The sequence below is a fragment of the Balaenoptera musculus genome, chromosome 8, assembly GCF_009873245.2.
Source record: "Balaenoptera musculus isolate JJ_BM4_2016_0621 chromosome 8, mBalMus1.pri.v3, whole genome shotgun sequence".
Classification (NCBI taxonomy): Eukaryota; Metazoa; Chordata; class Mammalia; order Artiodactyla; family Balaenopteridae; genus Balaenoptera; species Balaenoptera musculus.
This window is the reverse complement of record NC_045792.1, coordinates 78,051,615-78,071,415: the sequence shown is the minus strand read 5'-3', so window position 1 is coordinate 78,071,415 and position 19,801 is coordinate 78,051,615. Positions and strand designations below refer to the sequence as shown.

The 19,801-nt window shown below is 34.9% G+C and overlaps 1 protein-coding gene across 1 annotated transcript in view; it reads right to left on the bottom strand.

The window, feature by feature from the left end:
* Positions 1-5,973: 5,973 nt before the first annotated feature.
* ANO3 (anoctamin 3) overlaps positions 5,974-19,801 on the bottom strand; it is a 200,359-nt gene continuing 186,531 nt past the window's right edge. The window contains exons 21-26 of the mRNA XM_036861881.1: positions 18,594-18,727; positions 17,576-17,728; positions 16,547-16,694; positions 12,612-12,692; positions 12,327-12,432; positions 5,974-7,334 (exon numbers count right to left, since the gene is read on the bottom strand). Of these exons, the coding sequence (XP_036717776.1) occupies positions 7,152-7,334; positions 12,327-12,432; positions 12,612-12,692; positions 16,547-16,694; positions 17,576-17,728; positions 18,594-18,727 (805 nt within the window). The 3' untranslated portion in view covers positions 5,974-7,151. The remainder of the gene's footprint in view (positions 7,335-12,326; positions 12,433-12,611; positions 12,693-16,546; positions 16,695-17,575; positions 17,729-18,593; positions 18,728-19,801) is intronic.

The following is a 19,801-nucleotide window of genomic DNA, read 5'->3' as shown; positions in this document are numbered from 1 at the left end:
AAACCACAGACCAGGGGGCTTGTGAACAGTATTTCAAGGAGAGTATTATTGAAATATTTTTATGGTATTACAATCTTAATTAAACATTATTGCAAAGATCAGATCAGAAAATAGAAAAAACAGAGGAGTCTCCCTTTAATTGTTCTTTTAGAAATAAATTCTTTTAAAATACTAGCTCTCCTTCTGTACATTTGAATATTTAGAAATCTCATGGCTCAATCTCAATATTGTAAGGTAAATAAGTTTTCTGTAGAGTTAACCTCTTTTATTCAGCATTAATAACCTTGAAGTATTGATATAATCTATTTTCAAACAAATAAAATTTAATTGATATTACCAATGATGTATATTAAAATGATACAAAAATTTAAATTAAGCAAGCATAACTAGTAATTGATTGTAAATCACCTAATGGGTTATTTTTATTTGTAATTCTTGGAAAGAGTTAATGCCATTATTTCCTCCTCCATTCCAATCTCCTGACCAAATCAATCTAGATTTGTAAACACCTATGTGAATAACAGACACTAATAAGCCCACCTTTCTTTTACTGCACTTTTGGTATTTGAAATATCAAGCTATCTTCACAAGACAGATGTAAGGTTATAAATGTTTGGCTACTTAATCACAAAATGGCCCTTACTTGGGATGTCAGTATATCAGTGGCTCTCTCACTATACTCTCATGACAAATTAGAAAAATAATCCTACTCTATAATGGAAAATGTTAGTTGATAATGATATTTCTGTACATCAACAGGAAATTTAAGATTATATTTTTGTATTTCCAAAATTGTATGCAGCTTTTTCATAGAGCCCTGGAATACCACTAAATTTAATGCTATATCTTATAGCATTTAATGCTATATTTTTCTAATTTTAGAAAAAATGCCTATAGAATAAGTATAGATATATAATTATTTTAATTATTTCTTTTAAAAATCAGCGCAGATTGAAGTGCATTCAAGTGATTAATGTGAATATTCTCTACAGGGTTAGGAGTGGGATGTAAAATAGTTATTTTCCCTAAAATCTTTTATTTAAACAATATAGTAAGGCAGGTCTACCAAGTGACCAAGTAAACATATATCAAAATAAGGTTTGACATATTGTTATATAACATGACATCTTTTTCAGTGTTTTCAATAATGCCTATAACATTTGGGCTACCCAGGGCTTCACACACACACACACACACACACACACACACACGCACACACACAGAAGTAAACATTAAGAAGATTTTATGACAATACAATAGGTTACTATATATCAAGAAAAGCAATATATAATGCTGATATCATTTATGGACTTGACCTATTTGTCCTCAGCAATTTCCAGAAACAACAGTTCATCTGTTTTTAAAAATTGTTTTAGCAAGTGCATACACAGGTATTCATAACACACAGTTCCTAATTATAGAGTCTGCTTTGACACATTTGAAAAGCCAAGAATAATTTCATGTAGTGTATTGATTTCATGCCCCCTAATGTAACTGCCATGTAAGAAAATTAATGATCAATCCCTAAATTGCTTATTTGTAACAGTATAATACAGTCAGGCAGAATTTGTAGAGAACTGAGCAATCAGACCATATTACTGACTGATTCAGAATCTACATTACAAAGGTTTATGAATCTTTATTGTTCAGTTCTTTCAATAATGTTGACGAAGACACCATCTAAAAAATTGATTCAGTTTATTTCAACAGAGCAAAGAGCTTCCTTAAATTGGCTTTAAAATTTCTTATGAGAGTTTGGAAAGAATGTTTTTAATGATTAACAATCGGCATTGTTAAGATTCATATTTTTAAGATTTTCAGAGGAAATATTGAGAGTAAAAGGAAAAAAATCAATATTTATAATCGTCTGGCTAAATATATGGTTGCAACATAATTTCTCATATTCAGAATGAAAACACTTGGAGAAATCCAGTCTGTCTCTTCTGGCCTTCCCCAAATTCCCTCTTCAATTACTCTATTCTTCAAGGACTCTAATAGTTCTTTCCTACTTTAAAATTACAATATAGAGGCCAATAACCACCTGTCCTAGGAAGATACAATTTTGCACTTATTTTAAGTGCATTTTCATCTTCAACATTGAAAATTGAGACATTTATTCTTTGGCTAGAGTTGTCACTGAAATCTAAGCTTACTAGATTTAGCTTCATAAGTCTTAAAATAGACAAGAAAAAAATAAGGAAAACAAGACAAAAACTTTCATTTCTTCTTCACGTTAAAAGATGAACTAAATTGCAATTGTTTCTCAGTCAGAAAGAAGGCAGGGTGTGCTGACAGCAGATACCGAATTAGGATCCGCAAAATAGACATTTTTGCTTTGGTAGTAAAGTCTCTGTGTGCCCCAACACACCAACCCCAAAACATTGCTTCCACAATTATCTTTGCCATCAGAATTTTCTGGCCGTTCAATCCCCCTCTTCTCACTTAGAGAACAGCATCCAAAAGATTACAATGGGTCAAAATCAGTGGGAAAATCTGCTCACACTGCTTGTTAGAAAAGATACTAAATTTGGTCTAAAGTGTTTACCTGGTAGCATTGAGTAGCATTGACAAAATAATTATAAAGGTTTTGAGGCAGCTTAAATACCACGGGGGGGCTAGCCATCCACATGACAATTATTTTTGTGGGGAATATCTAAATGGATCTCATTCAGTTTTGTTTTTCAACTAATAAATTTAGGAAATGTTTGCTTTCTGAAAAACAGAGCAAAGATACTGCTTTTCCCACAGAAAGAGTGAGAACTGAGATAGAAATAAATATTCTGAAGAAGTCAATGCCAGCATATGCCTGAAAATCTCATCCTCTTCCTTCTTAGGGAAAGATGGAAAGCAGAATCGACCTAGCTGACTGTCTAGTGTACAAGGCTCCCAGTTTGGGATAGTTGTACATGGAACAGTAGTTTTTTTTCTAGGGAGAATGTGCTTGAGCACACATTGGTAGTCATAAGGTTGTAAGGTAGGGTGTATAGGCTTCTTCTCCCTGATGGTAGACTTTGATGGTCCAAGAAATTGGATCTGGTCTCAAACAAAGAGTCTCCTCTCCCAATCCGTCTACTTTATTTTACTTTCTTGAAAAAGATGCCTTAATGTGAATGTGGTTAGGATGCAGTGGCTCTAATATTTGTGTTCTCTAGAAAGAAAACCATCAAATGTGGTCGTGGGTGTGGTTTCTGAGATGAACCCAGATAGCAAGTACTCTTGACGGTAACTTAACACCACTACAACTACGTAAATCCTAGCTAGCAAGAACCTAAGCTGATCAATGATCCAAGCTAAAGCCCAATCAATTTTCCCTTTGGACTATGTTTTGTTGGCACATTTCATTTTGAACAGAAATGTCTGTAGGGAAATGCTCACCTTTCCACCAGAAGTTGAGTTTTCTAGGCCATTCCTAAAATGTTTTCTTTTGAGCTACTGAGGATAACAGGAAGGACATAAGATGTTAACTGATTCCCTGGATAAAATGTACAACTATTCCCAGAGTTTGGTATAATACTGTGATTTGGGGGAAAATGGAGTGAAAATATCTGATGACTAACAGGACTGAGTTGGGCGTATCTCACAGAGAATAAGTGCTCACCTGTTCTTACATAATAAAAAGAATTCCTAGTCATGTGTGTGGATGCATACACACACACACAAACACGCATACACACAAACACACCCTGGGTCTATGTCTCCCTGTCCCCAGTTGACAGACTAATCAATTCAGCCTTATCAGTTAAGCAACTCTACACAACCTGGATTTTCAATTTTGACCATCAAGTTGAGAAAAAAATGGGCAATTTGGTAGCCTCATGTTGATAGTTGGCCCAATATGTCCTCCTTCCTTGGCATGAATTATATCTGCTAAAATTCCTGTTCCAAGGAGATTTTGATGGTGATTGATAGAGCCAGCACAAGTGTGAAAAAAAGAAAATGCTTGTGTGACAGAAGAACTAATCAAGCTTCCTCTCCCAACTTTGCTAACACAAAGCATTATTAGGATCAATGTGATTCTCCACCTGCACTTTCATGTGCAAATGCCTTGATGATGACAATGAGCTTAACGGAAGACACATAGTCAAAACTTTTCAAGAGTGGGGAAGGGCCCACAAGAATAGGAAACTATTGCCTTGGAGAGCTAAAGAGTGAGCAATCCCCTCTCCCCATACACGCTCAACAAATCCCAACTTAATATTTAAAAAACAAGCAGGATTAAATTTAACATGCAGATTATAGGAAAAAATACCATATCACATGAAAATTTATTGAGTGAAAAAGATTCTTTTTCATTGCATTCTACAACAGATTGTGATAAGAGTCATTTTGGAAGAATGTGCAGCATTCAGAAGTTGTATTTCATCATGCAGTCACTCAGGAGCATTTTATCTCAAAGTGCGTGCACAGACTCAGACAACTGCAAACTATTTCAGCTATAACCTACAGCGATTTCCCACATACTGTACTATGAAAACGCTTCAGCTTTGTGCAACTTGTCAAGGCTGACTGCATGCACATATATATATTATTTATTTGTTTGAAAAGACAACAATTTAGAATAAGAAAATATATAAGCAGCATTCATGTAATACAGATTTCCTGAGAATAGTGTGTGTCGTATAAATCTTTGAGAAATAATTTGTATTCATTTGAAAACCATGATATAAAACATTTCTCTCAACTAAAGCAGAGTCTTCTAAAACTGATATACCCATGAGGGGCTGTCAGTATTTTGATGTCAACAATGATGAAGGCATAGCTAGATTCTACTGCATTCTTTCACAAAAGGAAAATTTCAGATAATTTTTTCATTGTTTCTCTGTTTTTCAATCGGTTTCAAAAAATATCAGAGAAAGCATTTTCTAAATCAATGTATTATAATTTTTTATTAAAAACACCTTTCTCTTTTCATGTTTTTCTCTCTAGTAATCAATATGGTTATATAAAAATAACTCAGAAAGAGAAGAATTCTCAAGGACACAGCTATCATTATTCTTTACTATAAGATAAATGTCTTTGTCTGTGTCCCTAATTTAGAAAGGGACATAAATGTCAGGTTCATTTATGTCTTCAACAGGCATAGAGAGTATTTATCCTCAGGCATGTGTATACATTTAACTAACAACAACAAAAAAGGAAATGCAGGTGCTACAAAAATGGAGGCGTTCAAAGTTCCTTCGTGTAGTTAGTAGAATTAGTTGCTATGAATAAGCAGGTGGCAGAAACAAAACCTCTCTGGAATCTGAATGGAAGAATCCCTTGTGGCAAGGGAATGGGAGGGAAATTTAGAGTCTGAGGTTCTTCCCCTTGTTCAGTCAGAGGGCAAGTAGGGAAGTGAACAGTTTTGACAAAAACCAATCAACCAACCAACAACTATAATCTATCAGCTTTTCCTTGGAGAAAAAAAAGGAAAAGTCAAAAAAAATTTTCAGTGTTAAAATTATAAAAATAGTTTTCTAGTTAAGAGAAACTTTATACTTTTCTTGCTAGAGAAACCCTTGCATATATATTACAAAGTAGCTTTATTCCCATTGGGTTTAATCTGACCTTTATAAAATTTGGAAATAACTGTACTTTGTTAAATTGCACAAAAAATAATCACATATTTGTATGATTATGTATTCCTCATCCCATTCCCGGGGGAAGAAAACTGAGACTAGCTTTGTTTTGCAAGAAAAAGAGTCTTGATTTCTACCATATATTTTCTTATTTCAACTCTTCTCTTCTTTCCCATCCTGCTCCCATAGTTTATGCCTCCACCAGACTTTCTTTAGTTGAATGCGTCATCATTCCTACAACATCAGCCTGTGAACATTCACACTCAGATACAGAGTTCAGAGAAACAGCAACTCCACAACAAAGCAAAAATTATGTCTTTCACAATTAATTTGACTTTGTTTCTAGTGAGTTTTCAAAAATAAACCAAACCAATCTACCAAAGAAATAATAACAGAAAACTCCCTTCAGTCATGAAAAGAAAGTAAAACTCAAAAAATGTATGTTTTTTACAAATAATATAAATTTATATTCATGCATTGTTTTCATCAGCTCATGAGCAAGAGTGCACATTGTTGGAAAAGCTTAAGTGTTGCAAAGCGTCTGGCTTCTGTTTTCCTGAATAAATAAGCCACAGTGGCATACTGTGTAACTGGTCTCAGAGCTGCATGAATTATAACTTGCATTCCATATTGTTAAGGTGCAAAGGTACACGGAAAACCAACATATTTACAGCATTTCAAGTTATTCTGTGAGAGTGTTGTAATAAATCAGGGAGGTGGAAATTAAGTATACTATAAAACAGCTTTCCACAGTAAAATATGGGTTCATCATGTTCTAAATGATATGAGAACACACATCCATATTTTGTAACTCTGTGGCTCTATTGGCATTTAGCAAAAAAAAAAAAAAAAAAAAAAAAAAATGCAGTAAAACTGAATCTGCCAGTGATAAAACAGATTTGAATGTAGCCAATGCAATAGAATATTATTTCAATGAATGGTATTCTTTTTGGAGTCTTAGATTTTTGGTTTGACTACTAAAGATGTGTAACTCTTCAACTGCATAGTCAGTATAAAGCAGCATAAATTCCCTGTGTCACAGATCCAAAATCTCAGCAAGAAATAAGGGAAATTTCTATGAAACAGTAAGCTGAAGGGACATGGAGTTCAGGCAGCAAAGGTAGTAATTGATTTGCCATTTCTTGTAAGTATCTCAACTCAGCCTAAGGTTCCAAAGACATCCAAAGATTAGTATGTGGGTGAGGACCACATGATACTTTAAGTCATGCCTGGCTTGTGTACATTTACATGGAAATCTGTCTCTAGAAACCTCATCATCACCCTTCCTATTACACTGCAGCTGATGGAAGGTGAAGGTTTCCAAACATACAACTCCCTGAGGCTGGTTCTGAGAATTAGATCCTGGCTTCCTGCAATGTCAATTTAACCATTTTTTTTTAAGGTCATGAGTCATTTGTTTTCTTCCCTAGAAGCCTGGATATTTCAAATCCCAGAGATGGCTGTGATGCATTTCCAAGTAACATATTATACATATGTTTCGCCAGGTATGCCTTCCTCCTAGATCCCACCTAGAATTTGAAGTTGCCATCATGCCCGCTAATGGTATTGCCCCTGCTGGGCAACAGTTATCAACTAAGGCCATTCATGGTGAACAGGGTGACCGCTTTTTCTCCGTTGTTGTTGCAAATGTTCTAGTTCAGCCTCATACATCATTTCTTGGACTAAGTACTTCTCCCGTCGTATTCGGTCATATAGATTCTTTGGTACATCTGGAATCAGGTAAGCGATGAATGACTTGATTCCAAAAACAAGGTGCTGAAAATTTAAGAGAAGAAAGTACATTTTCAACGATTCTAAAATGCTAATTATAAAACAGAAGTCATGAACAATGTTGCATTTGCCTTACAATCAAGCATCGGAACTCAGTATGTACCATCTAGAATATTAATATTTTCAAAATTATATCGGGAATACAATTATTGCCTTCCATCACATAAGTATTCCAACAAAGACATGTTGGTGTCACCTTATAAACATTGAATGAATCTGAAATTCACACCTATAAAAACCTTATATATTATGCAATACTGTTATGATATGCTTTGTTATACACAGATAAGAGAGATCACGTGCAGGGACAATCCTTGTTCGACAGATTAAAATACACAGTGTACAAAACTCACAGAATACAGTCCTGCCTGTGATGCTGGATTTGGACTCAACCCCCAGCACATACATTTTTCAGAATTTCTACTCTATTACAAGCATATATTATTATAACTGCTCTAAAATATCTTATCTCTATTAATTATTTATTCTATGATAAAAATAGACTTAAAAAATAAACTGATAAAAGTATTGTATTTAAAAAAAGCAGGGACAAAAATCAAAAGGTAATACGCCAGTGGTTAAAAGTACAGATGCTGACTGAGACTGCCTATGTTTGAACCCTACTCTGACACTCATTAGTTGTGTAACCTTATGCAGATCACCTATGTTCTCTATGTCTCAGCTCTAAAGTGATGCTAATAATAGTGTCTCTTAAAGGTTGGTATAAAAATTAAACAAGTAAATATATTTGAAAGGCTCAAAGGAGTGCTTCGCACAGTATAAGCACTACTTAAATATTATCTCCAACTATTATAAATGCATCCTATTTCTTTTCCCATGAACAATAAGCCTTTTAATTTCTCATAAAAGAAGAAAAATCTGATTGACAGACTTAGGATGATCTGTAGAAAAGAACCCATTCACCTAAAGGACTTTGCGACAGTAGTCTCTACGTGGAAAGGAAGAAGGCACTTTTAACTGGGCTTGCTATATGTGTCCCAGGACTGCATAGTATTGATAGATCATAGAAAAGCAGGTCATATTTTCCCATAGAGAAGCAGATCAAGAGCTTCTTTCCTGACCAAATATTTGATATTCACAGAAATAGCCAGCAATGTGACTCAAGAGTACAGATATAAAAATTAAAAACATTTGTTACAATTTAAATTAGTAAGAAAGAATATGCTCCAAGTCCTATACCATAGTAACAGAGAAACCCATAAACTGATTCACAGAGAGAGTTTGATATGCAAGGATGGCTTAATATTAAAAAGGAAATCTATTTTTTTTAAAAGCTAGAGTTTGATACCCATTTATCAAGACACTATCATAACCAATCATCTTAAACAAAAAACCTACAGCAGATATCATACTTAAAGAAAAAAATCAGAAGTATTTCCACTGAAGTTGGAAAAAAGACATGTTTGTTCACACCGCTGCTATTCAACACCATATTGAAGTTTCCAGCAACACAGTAAGGCAAACAAAAGCAATGAAACATAAACCTTGGAAGTAAACATACAAAACTGTTGTTATTTGCAGCTGGTATTATCATTTGAAAACACAATCCCAACCAATTTAGCAGACAGAATACTAGAACCAGTAAGAGACTTAAACAAGGAGGTATGCCCATCTTAGAAAGACTATTTGTATTCCGGCAAAAATCAAGCAAATCATATAATGAAGTTTAAGACAGCACTCATAGCAGCAATAAAAATATCTATAAAGTTTCTAGAAATAAGAAGGTACAAATAAGTAAGAGAATATTTTAAAATATATTAAAGGACATAAGAATGATTTGAATAAATTCTATATTCATTAATGAAACAGCACAGATTTTGTAAATAAGTCAAAATTTGATTTCTACAAACGTAATTCTAACCAAAGTCCTTGCTCAATATTCAGGGGAACCTGAAAAATGGCTTCTAAAATTTATATGAATGATTAATAACTCCAAATAGCTAAGATAATTTTTTAAAATAAGAGCAAGTGTGGCAGGGTGGACGGTCACTTGCTTTATCAGATATGACATATTTAAATATTGCATTTAAATAGTGCAATAGTGATCCAGGAACAGACAAAGGGAGTGATAAGTCAGAATACTGAGGCCAGAGATACACCCATGACTACGCAGGAACTTGGAATATTACAGAGATGGATTTACAAATCAGTGGATAGGTAATAGATGATTTAGTAAATAGCAGTACAAAAATTATTTCATTGTATGGAGAATAACTGTTTCACTCAGACTCTATAAAAACTCCTGGTATTAAAGACATGTGATAGGTAAGACTGTAACGTTAATAGTAAAAAATGTAGTAGAATATCTTTTTGAACTGGAGATAAGGAAAATGTCCTAAATAAGTTATACAAAATAAGCACAAACCATAAAAGGAAAACAATGATGCGCTTGACTACATCAAAATTGAACATTATCTGTTTACAGATAAAGTTAATAGGTTATGGACAAGGAAAAGATACCTGCTATGTATATAACTGGTGAAGATTAATATGTAGAATATATAAGGAAATCGTAAAATTTGGTGACTCAACCAAAAATGGATCGAGGTTATAAATTTACAAAAAAATGAAGCCCAAATGGCTTTCTAGTACTAAAAGTGATGGTCAGTGTCATTAGTAAACAGACTAAAACAAAAAAAATTAAAGCAAAATATTACCTTACTCTTATACAACTGCAAAATGTTAGAAATTCAGATCCTATGAAAATCTGGTGAAAATCCGAGAGAATTTTGAAGAGCAATCTGTTGGTATTACATGAAACCGAGTATGTGTATAAACTAACAATTCCACACCTGAGTAAAATACTCCTTAAAAACCCTTAAATATGTTTACAAGGTAACATGCCCAAGATTCTTAATAAAAGATTTATTGAGGTAGAGAGAATTATTGTAGGTCTAAGCACCTATCCTTAGGAGAATATGGTATTTAATTTTGATGAAATATCATAAATAGACAAAAGAAATTATAAATCTCATGGATAGATGTCTCTCTCTAGATCTGAAAAAGTATAATAGGTAAGAGATAAAAATGAATTATTACATAATACCATTGAGGTAATTTTGAAAAAGAATACTTAAAATAATACTATATATATATATACACACACATATATATTCAATATACTTATAAACAAACATATATTCAAATAAAGATGTGGAAAATCTTCCACAGAAGAAAAGACAGTGGGTGCTTTTGGAGTGGGTGGGTAATGGGGAATGAAGAGGAAAAAAAAAAAAGGAATCATTGGGCTTAATGGATCCATGATGGTAGGTTGCTGTTAATTGAGGCATTTGATTAAGTCTTTCTACCTGAGCTCCAAAAGAAGATGAAGAAGAAAAAAGTGTACATTTTAACACACACAATAAAAAAGACTTTTTGGAATCATTGGATTGGAAATATGCTTTAAACTCTTTTGCTACCTGTAATAAAATAGAAAGTCAAGCTTCATCAGGAGACATTTTTATAGGCCCATAGAGTCACTAAATAATAGAATTTAGTCCTGGATTAAACCTTATTTCATATGCAAAAAAGTTTTATGTATGGCTATCTTTTTCTCTCCATAATTTTGGCCATAGGAAACAGATGCATTTAAAGTTTTTCCATAGACCTTAGTGAATAGATACTCAATATATTCCAGTGCTAAGTTCTTTACTGTATCAAGCTGGTTATATTTTAAGCAAGGCAATAATACTATAGCTTCTCCAAAATTTCTTCACAGACTACAATCTAAAATTATTGCATGACTCTGATCATCAAAATCTGTGCACGTTTTATAAAAGTGTTCTCAGGCATAATTTATTGAATTATGCACTGTTGCTGTACAAATACACATGATCAACTATAATTAGAGCTGATTGTTCAGAAAATAAGTCTCTCCACCCCGATGAATAAATATGGGTTCTTTTGTTAGATGATGAAAACCAACCTTTCCTTTTTAAATTTGGTTATTAGGAGGCTCAAAACTAAGTTGAAGTAGAGTTGATTTACAATGTTGTATTAGTTTCAGGTGTAAAGCAAAGTGATTCAGTTATACATACATATATATCTATTTTTTTTCAGATTCTTTTCCCTTATAGGTTATTACAAAATATAGTTCCCTGTGCTATACAGTAGGTCTTTTTGGTTATCTATTTTGTATATAGTAGTGTGTATATGTTAATCCCGAACTCCTAATTTATCCCTCCCCTTTCCCCTTTGGTAACCATAAGTTTGTCTTCTATGTCAGAGAGTCTGTTTCTGTTTTGTAAATGTTTATTTGTATCATTTTTTAGATTCCACAAATAAGTGACATCATATGATATTTGTCTTTCTCTGTCTGGCTTACTTCACTTAGTATGATAATCTCTAGGTCCACCTGTGGACCTAGAGATTATCCTAGTTTTCTGATATAAATACTCTTTAACATACATTATTCAGTTCTTGCTTTTTTGCATGTCATAGTGGTTTCCTTGTATCTGAACCTTTTACAGGGACATACTCAAGTCCTGTTTTGGAAGTCAGTGAGAAACTGACTTCAAAAAGGCAACTAGGGACTTCCCTGGTGGTCCAGTGGTAAAGAATCCGCCTTGCAATGCAGGTGACACTGGTTCGATTCGATCCCTGGTCGGGGAACTAAGAGCCCACATACTGCGGGGCAAGTAAGGCCGCACGCTGCAAATAATGAGCTCACGAGCCTCAACTAGAGAGCCTGCGTGCCACAAATTACAGAGCCCACGTGCCCTGGAACCTGCGAGTCACAACTAGAGAGAGAAAACCTGCACACCACAACTAGAGAGAAGCCCGTGCACTGCAACGAAGAGCCCACATCCTTCAACAAAGATCCCTCGTGCCGCAGCTAAGACCCGACACAGCCAAAAATAAATAAATAAAAAATAAATCTTTAAAAAAAAAAAAGGCAACTAATATATCAGTCAGAAAAGCGTTTACCTAGAGTAATTTTATCAGCCTGTGACTAACCTCAAACACAATAATGAAGGCCAATCTAGCAGCGAGGATATGCCAGTATTGTAGGGTAAATTCATAGGGTTTGGAACTCCAAGGAGGACCTCTGTAGTCTCGGTACCTAAAATCCACAAAAACAAAGAATTTGAAGAACAGAGACCAAAATGAGGAGGCCCCAAACGTTCTTAATTTGCCAGAACTCCAAAATGACAGTTTAAATGGGCCCATTAGCATGTTGAAGGGAGGAGACAGAATGGTGAAAGCAAAAAGAAAAGATAACTATAATTTATAAGTAAATACCTGCAATAACCAGATTTTCCCATGCCAAGCTCACTCAGGTCAAAGAAGGATAGGCTATTGTTGACATATCCTGTTAAACAACTGGGAGAAAAGAAAAGAAAGCATATGTGATTCAGAGATTCATGAATTTCTAGTCCAATTCCTTCATTACAAATGACAAGATTTAGTAAGTGCCATTATGTCTTTCATTATAATTATAAACTCCCAGCAACTCAGCTCTCTGATTCTATTCTCTGACTCCCATTACATCTGTGATTATGCCTTAATGAGACAGACTCTTGCCTGCCCTTTCCCTCCAATAGCTTCTATTTTGCCTTATCATTTGGCTTATGTTTTATTAAGTGTTTACTAGGCACTAGGCATTGTGGTAATTACTTCCTATGCATTGAAACTGCATAAATATATATAAACATGTAACATGATTTGGATAATTATAATCAGCCAATTGATAAACATGTTTATTTGTAATTTATTAACTTATTCAATACATATTTATGGAGGACCGATAATTTGTTAGAACAATTCTGGATGCTTGGTATTCAACAGTAAACAAAAAAGGCAAAATTCCCTACTCTGATGGTTAGGTATTAAACTGTGATCAGGGTTAATTTTACAATAGCCTTAGAACATGTATATTATTATCTTCACCACATAGATAAAAGAACTAAGATTTACAGAGACTAAATGACTTTCTCTAGGCCTATAATTGTCAAAATTTCTGGTCTCAGATACCCTTTATATTTAAAAAAGCCGTTGAGGATCTCAAGGAGCTTTTTGCATAGGGGTATATCTATTGATATTTACCACATTAGAAATTGAAATAGAAATTTATGTTCATTCATTTAAAATAACTATCACATCCATTCAAATAATATAAATAACACATTTGAAAAATAGTTATGTACTCCAAAAGAAAAAAAACGTAGTGAGAAGAATGACACTGATTTACGTGTTTGCAAACACCTTAATGCCTGCCTTAATAGAAGACAGCTGGATACTCATACCTGCATTAAATCTATTGCAATATGTTGTTTTGGTTGAAGGGTAAGCAGAAAATCTGGCCTCATGCAGACAAGTAGTTGGAAGAAGGAAGACTATTTTAATATCATTTCAGATAAATGTCAATATTTTTCTTTGATATTACACCAAAGCTCTACCTGTGGTCATTTCTTAAAGTTTAGTTGTAAGGTGGAATCTTCGTGTAACTGAACTTTCATTTGCATTGTTCCATATGGATTTTGCATTAAAACCCATAGGTCTATCTTGTACTTTGAATTCGTCATTTATCCATGCATGATTTTGTAACATCAAATTGGGGCCATTTGGAGAACATGTGTTCCCTGAATTATGCAGATCTTCCAAATGTTGATATATTTTTACTATAGACCGTGAAAAAGCACAATTGTTAATATTGTCACTGACTTTTATCAGAAAAAAAAAAACACCTATAAGTACGGGGAAACTTTAAAGCTCAACAAATATTGTCAATTATTTTCCTTAAAATGACAAGCTAGTTTTGTGCATTCTGTAAAAGAGTGTTTGCTAAATACCCAAGTCTGAATACTCATAGCTTGTCTGACAATTTTATTTCATGTTAAAAAAAAAAGTTTCTTTAGTTTGCAGCTCCAAAAGTTTGCACTTTTCTTTGACACTCTCATCACACGTTAGGATGCAGCAGAAGTGCTTTATGCGCACTCTGCATTTTGTCGAATAGAATATTGAGAAGACATTTATTCAAGGGTGGAGGTTTGGTAAAATGAATAATTATTACTGCTTCATCAAAGACATTCTGAAATTTCTTACTGGCATTTTAAAAATGGTGAATGTAGAGTGGTGCGAAATAGAATCATTACTAGTATTTTTTGGTGCCACTGCCTTGAGTGATGCAAGGCCACCAGAAAATTTTATCCCACCACTGCTTTTGTACCATCTGTGCATATGTCAATGTGGTGAAAAAAGCAAATAGTATCTTAGTATTATTATGAAAATAGTATTGACCTCATGGACCCTGAAGGAGATATGCAGGTCATAGGTTGAGAACCACTGCCCAGAACACAGAGTTGTTAGAGACTGGATTCAAGTGCCCATTTATCTTATTCTAAACCCCAAATTTTAATTACAGGGCCACACTGACTTCAACTTCACTCCCCTCCCTGGCCATCCTAGACCTCATAACTTATCATTTCAGCTGCTCTCTTGCCAGTATCATCCTCTCCGTTGCCACCTTGTCTTTTTGCCCCCTTGCTCTGAAAATTTCCAATCTGAATGAATTTACCCCAGTTTAGCTGCTAAACGTACCTGGAGAAAATTAAATACCAGGAAGCCCCTATGAATGTGTGGTTTCAAACTCACATAAGTCCTCCACATCTCTTCTTGAAATGATTCTACATCCCTAGTCACTGCTAATGGAATGGAGAAGGGGTCAGGTGCTATCCACGTGAAAAGTCAGTACCTGGAATGTGAACAGAGCTTATACCCATCCAATCTCATTTTCACCTGCCACTAGGTGGCAGTAAAGACACCAACAAATAATGCCTGTAAGGAAGAGGGCTGCCAAGCGAGCCTACATATTTTAAACCATTAAAATCTGCTTCTAGAACATTTTGAATAAAGAAAAAAGAGACTTTTGTGGTTTTCACTATTAATACTAAAAACCAATTTATATCTGTTTAGTGTTTTACAGTTCATAAAATGTTACCTCAGGCACCATTTCTTAAACATAGGTCCAGATTGATGATGTGCCTTTTAGTAAAAGGCAAAGTTAGCACTTAAATCTTGGGAGTTTGACTTCAAGTTAAAATCTCTTGACAAGACTCCAATATATAAAAGAAAATCTCCTGCCTTTATTACCTCTCTTTGAAAAATTGAGACGTACATTTGTGTTCAGAAAGGCACTGCAGTGTTCTGAGACAAATGAGTTCATCTGCAGAACTAAGGGCTGACTTCATCCTAAACCGGGGCTCTGCTTGCTCGGGCACACGTCCTGCATCTAGATAAGATGCATGCCCAGGGCTGCTCCTGAAGGAAGGAGGAGACACAGCTTCTCTTATCACTACTTTATTTCCTATCACTACTTCCACACCTAAGGCTAACCTCCAGCTAAAAACTCCAGTTTCTCTCTGTCTCCAAGTCCAGTGCTCCCTTGCATTCTTCAAGCTTTCAAGAAGGAAAGATCTGAAAAACTCATATCCCCTAAGGCAGTGGTTCTAAACTGGGTGATTTTGTCCCCCCAGGGACCATTTGGCAATGTCTGGAGACATTTCTGGTTGTCACAAGTCAGGGAGCAGGGAGGTTGCTCTTGGTATCCCCTGGGTAGAGGCCAAGATTGCTGCTAAACATCCTACGATGCACAGGACACCCCTCCTCCTCAAAAATAGAATTATCTGGTCTATAACGTCAATAGTGCAGAGGTTGAGAAACCCTGTTCTCAAGTGTTGATTTAAATTTTAACAAAAAAGAAAAAGGAGACAGGTCTAGGGTATCATTTTCTGCATGCTTAAAATCTCTAGCAGTAAATTCCTTTAGAAAAATCTCTAGTCACATAGCTGAGAGCTTCTTCATATTCTGTATATCCCCACAAACTAGCTTAATTCCCTTCAGTAATTTAACTAGTATAGGCCTCAATTTCCCATCTATATAGAAAAAATATTGCATTGGATTCTTTCAAAGGTCTCTTCTAGTTCTAAATTTAACTTCTAAATACATTAAAATGTTTTTAACATTTTAATACCAGTGATGCATTTACACAGAAAATCATAGACTCTAAAATTATTTGCTGTAAAAAACACTGTTGCCCTTTTTATCCCACTTGATTCCATCTAATAAACACATAAACACAATGATCAGAAACATTACCCTTAATGGTCACAGAACAAAGCTTCCCAATAAGTTCCCATTTTAATTACAAATAAAAAATGTGTACATTTCAACCTTACCTTTCACTATATTCAAAATGATTTGCACAGGGGCCATATTTGTATTCATAGACAAAACGTGGGATGTAATCAGATGTAATAGCAATTACAAACGCATTGGTAATCACAGCCAATATACCAATTCCTTCAAGAATTCCATACCAGATACCTAGTAGGAGAAAGATTAAAGATAGTGAGTAAAAAGACAAAAAGTTAAAACCCTTTAATCAACCTTAATTTGGAAAAAATGTTTTAGTTATGTTGGAACCACGGCTCTGTCCATTATTTACTTTCTTAGGATGGTATGTATCTCACTACAGATATTACAGCTATTGAATACTTTTCCATAGAGGGGAGGTAGACACCATGTAGAGAGATTTGAAAATTAAAATATCGTTAGGAACTGGTTCATGTCTGTACCAATGAGATATAGACACAGCTGCTTAAGATTCTTCAAAGCCTATGTATAGAACTTGATGAGGTACTCAAACCTATAAAAATAAAGTTCTACATCGTTGTGTGAACTCTGAAATATCTGTGTTCACTATGGGTTTTGCCTTTATCTTTGTCAGCTACCTTTTTAATGTAAAAATACGAAAAAGTAAAACTAGTTTAGTGTCAAGACCTGGAAATCACTAGCTGACATTTTCTACTTCTTAAGAGGCCAATCGGGCATCATATAGATACACAAAAAAGCTTTTGAAATTGTATATAGTATCAATAGACTATTGATTATGGTCAAAACTGATGTTTCAAATAGGATTAAAGTTAACTTTAAAAAATAATGGAATGAAAAAATAAGCTCTGGAAAGGGATATATGAGATCCTTTTCAGTTACAAATAAGTTTATGAAATAGCATGTTCAGTATGAACTTACTCTCAACCAAGAGTTATAACTAAACTTACTCTCATTTCATTCTTTAGTTAATGAAAACAGTTTTGTTATGGCTGGAAGGGAGCTCCAGCAATAGAAACCCACATTGTGCTAAGTAAGATCAAGCCACCACTTGGCCTTAGCAATGCAAAAATCATGTACTTGCTGAATCTTACCTATGTCGGTTGCTCTGGCTGGCAAAGGCCTCCGCCACTGGGTGACAAATTTGTACGCATCCAGCCTGATTTCAATGATATTGTTTAACAAAGCCAAAAGAGGGGCCAGAGGAAAAGCCGCAACAAAGATGGTGGTAAAACCAAACTGCAAAACTGTAAAGGGAGAGGGTTAGAAAATCGGTAATATAAACAGTATCATTTATTGAGTGCTTTCTTTGTGCCATATTAGGCATCTTTACATAGATTGCCTTTAATCCTTTCAACATCCCTACAAAGTAAGCATGCTTATCCCACTTTACAGTTGAGAAAACTGTAGCTCATACATGTTAAGTAAACTGGCTAAAGGGTAGATGGATGAAAAATGTTAAAACCTGCATTCAAACTCAGATCTCAATAGATTGAAAGTCTATGAGCCTTTCACCTCTATGCCATGCAGCATGAAGGAAGAAAAACATCAGAAAAGGACTTGAAGAAAAATGCTTAGTCCTAGAAGGGAAGCAGGAGACCTAATCTTGTCCTCTCTTTTTATAGATGAGAAAACTGAGGGCCAGAGAACAAAAGCAAATGTCAAAACAACATGCAGTGATCTTAACAGTTGGAATGGGAATCCTTATTTTTGTAATATAAATAAGTAAGCTTCTTGAGGACTCAAGACTCAGACTGGGTCTGTGCAAATGTTTATTGTGAGAAAGAATTATTGCTTTATTTGGGTGGGCTGATACATTTCTTAACATAGGAATGGGTTTTGCTTTATTTTGTTCCTTTAAAATATTTGCTCAAAAGGTATGTGCTTTCACTTTGGTCAAACGTTATGGTTGACAGGACAAAATGCATAAGCCTTCCAAGGGTACTGCTTTAATATCTTCTCTAGCTCTGCTGAGATAAAGGTACAAATGTGTTTTAGAATGCTTGGGATTGGAAAGGAGAGAGATGGTTTTCTCTCTTGAATCAGAGCCTGAGTGAAGTAGAAAAAAGTATCAAGAAGGTCAAATAGCTTTGCAGAAGGTTCTTTCCATACCCATTTCTAAGTACTCATCCATCAGTCCGTGAATATTCATGGGCTGTAGATTCCAATCATTTTCCCACTGAGGTATGGAAGCATCTTGTATACCCCGCTTGATTTTATGTCGTGACCACCAGTTCTGGATCAACCTGCATCAAGACAAAGGCCTTTTAAGCTCATATTTAAGCACCTGGTAAACAATTTATAGTGTATTAACAAAAGAGAAACTCCAACTACCTTGGGACTACACTAAGAATGCCTGGGAAATGGGGGGATCTTTGCATGGTCTCAACTTTAAATTTAGCAAGGAGGAAGAGGCCTCAGACTTCCTAGACCCTATAAACATCTACATAGTTATCAAAGAGTTGATCCTCCCATATACTAGGTGCTTCCTGATATTGATTAGACAAATACTCATTTCTGTGATTCCTTCCCCTACCCCACCTATATAAATACCTAAACTCTTATGCTGCCTGTTGTGATTGGATCTGAGCCCTTCCTTCCAAATCTTCTGGGCTATGCTCTCTGAACATGAGTAAAATCATGTTTCACATTAGATAACTGAGCCCTACCTAGAGTTTCAAGAGATGTAGTTTCTAGTCCTCACCCTACAATGCATTAGCTGTGTGGCTTTTAGCAAGTCACTTCACTTCTCTGAGTTTATAAATATGAAGGGTTCAAGTGATTACACTCTGCTTCTATAGTGAACAATAATTTACAGGTAATGAATCTGTGTCTCAGTCCATTTATCAGACTTGGAAAGGAAGTAGCAACACTCTTTCCCTAACGCAGGGGCAGTCTTGAAATTATACGACTCAGAAATATCCTGGTATGCAAATATTGTAGACTTCTGGGTAATGAATTATCTTAAGAGTTAGATAAAAATTATCTCTAGGATAAGGTGAATCTCACAGGACTCAATGAACAGTACACAACTCTCAATTTTAATTAATCATGGACCTAGAGCTTCAGTGGGGGTTGGAAGAACCACCATAGTTAGATCAAAACATCAGGTAGCGCTTCAATGTGTGCCCCATGGAGGTTTCTTCTGGAGCCTCGTGAAGATGAAAAAGGGGGTTGGGAATGGAAAGCCTGCTTGCTTATATTTTATTTATTTCAGTCTGCTTAAGATTTTACTTGAGGAAAGAGAATTGTGCTTTAAAAGTTTAAAAATCATTGCTTTAGGGACTGGTTCACTCCTGCTAGAGTTTCTTCAGAAAGGC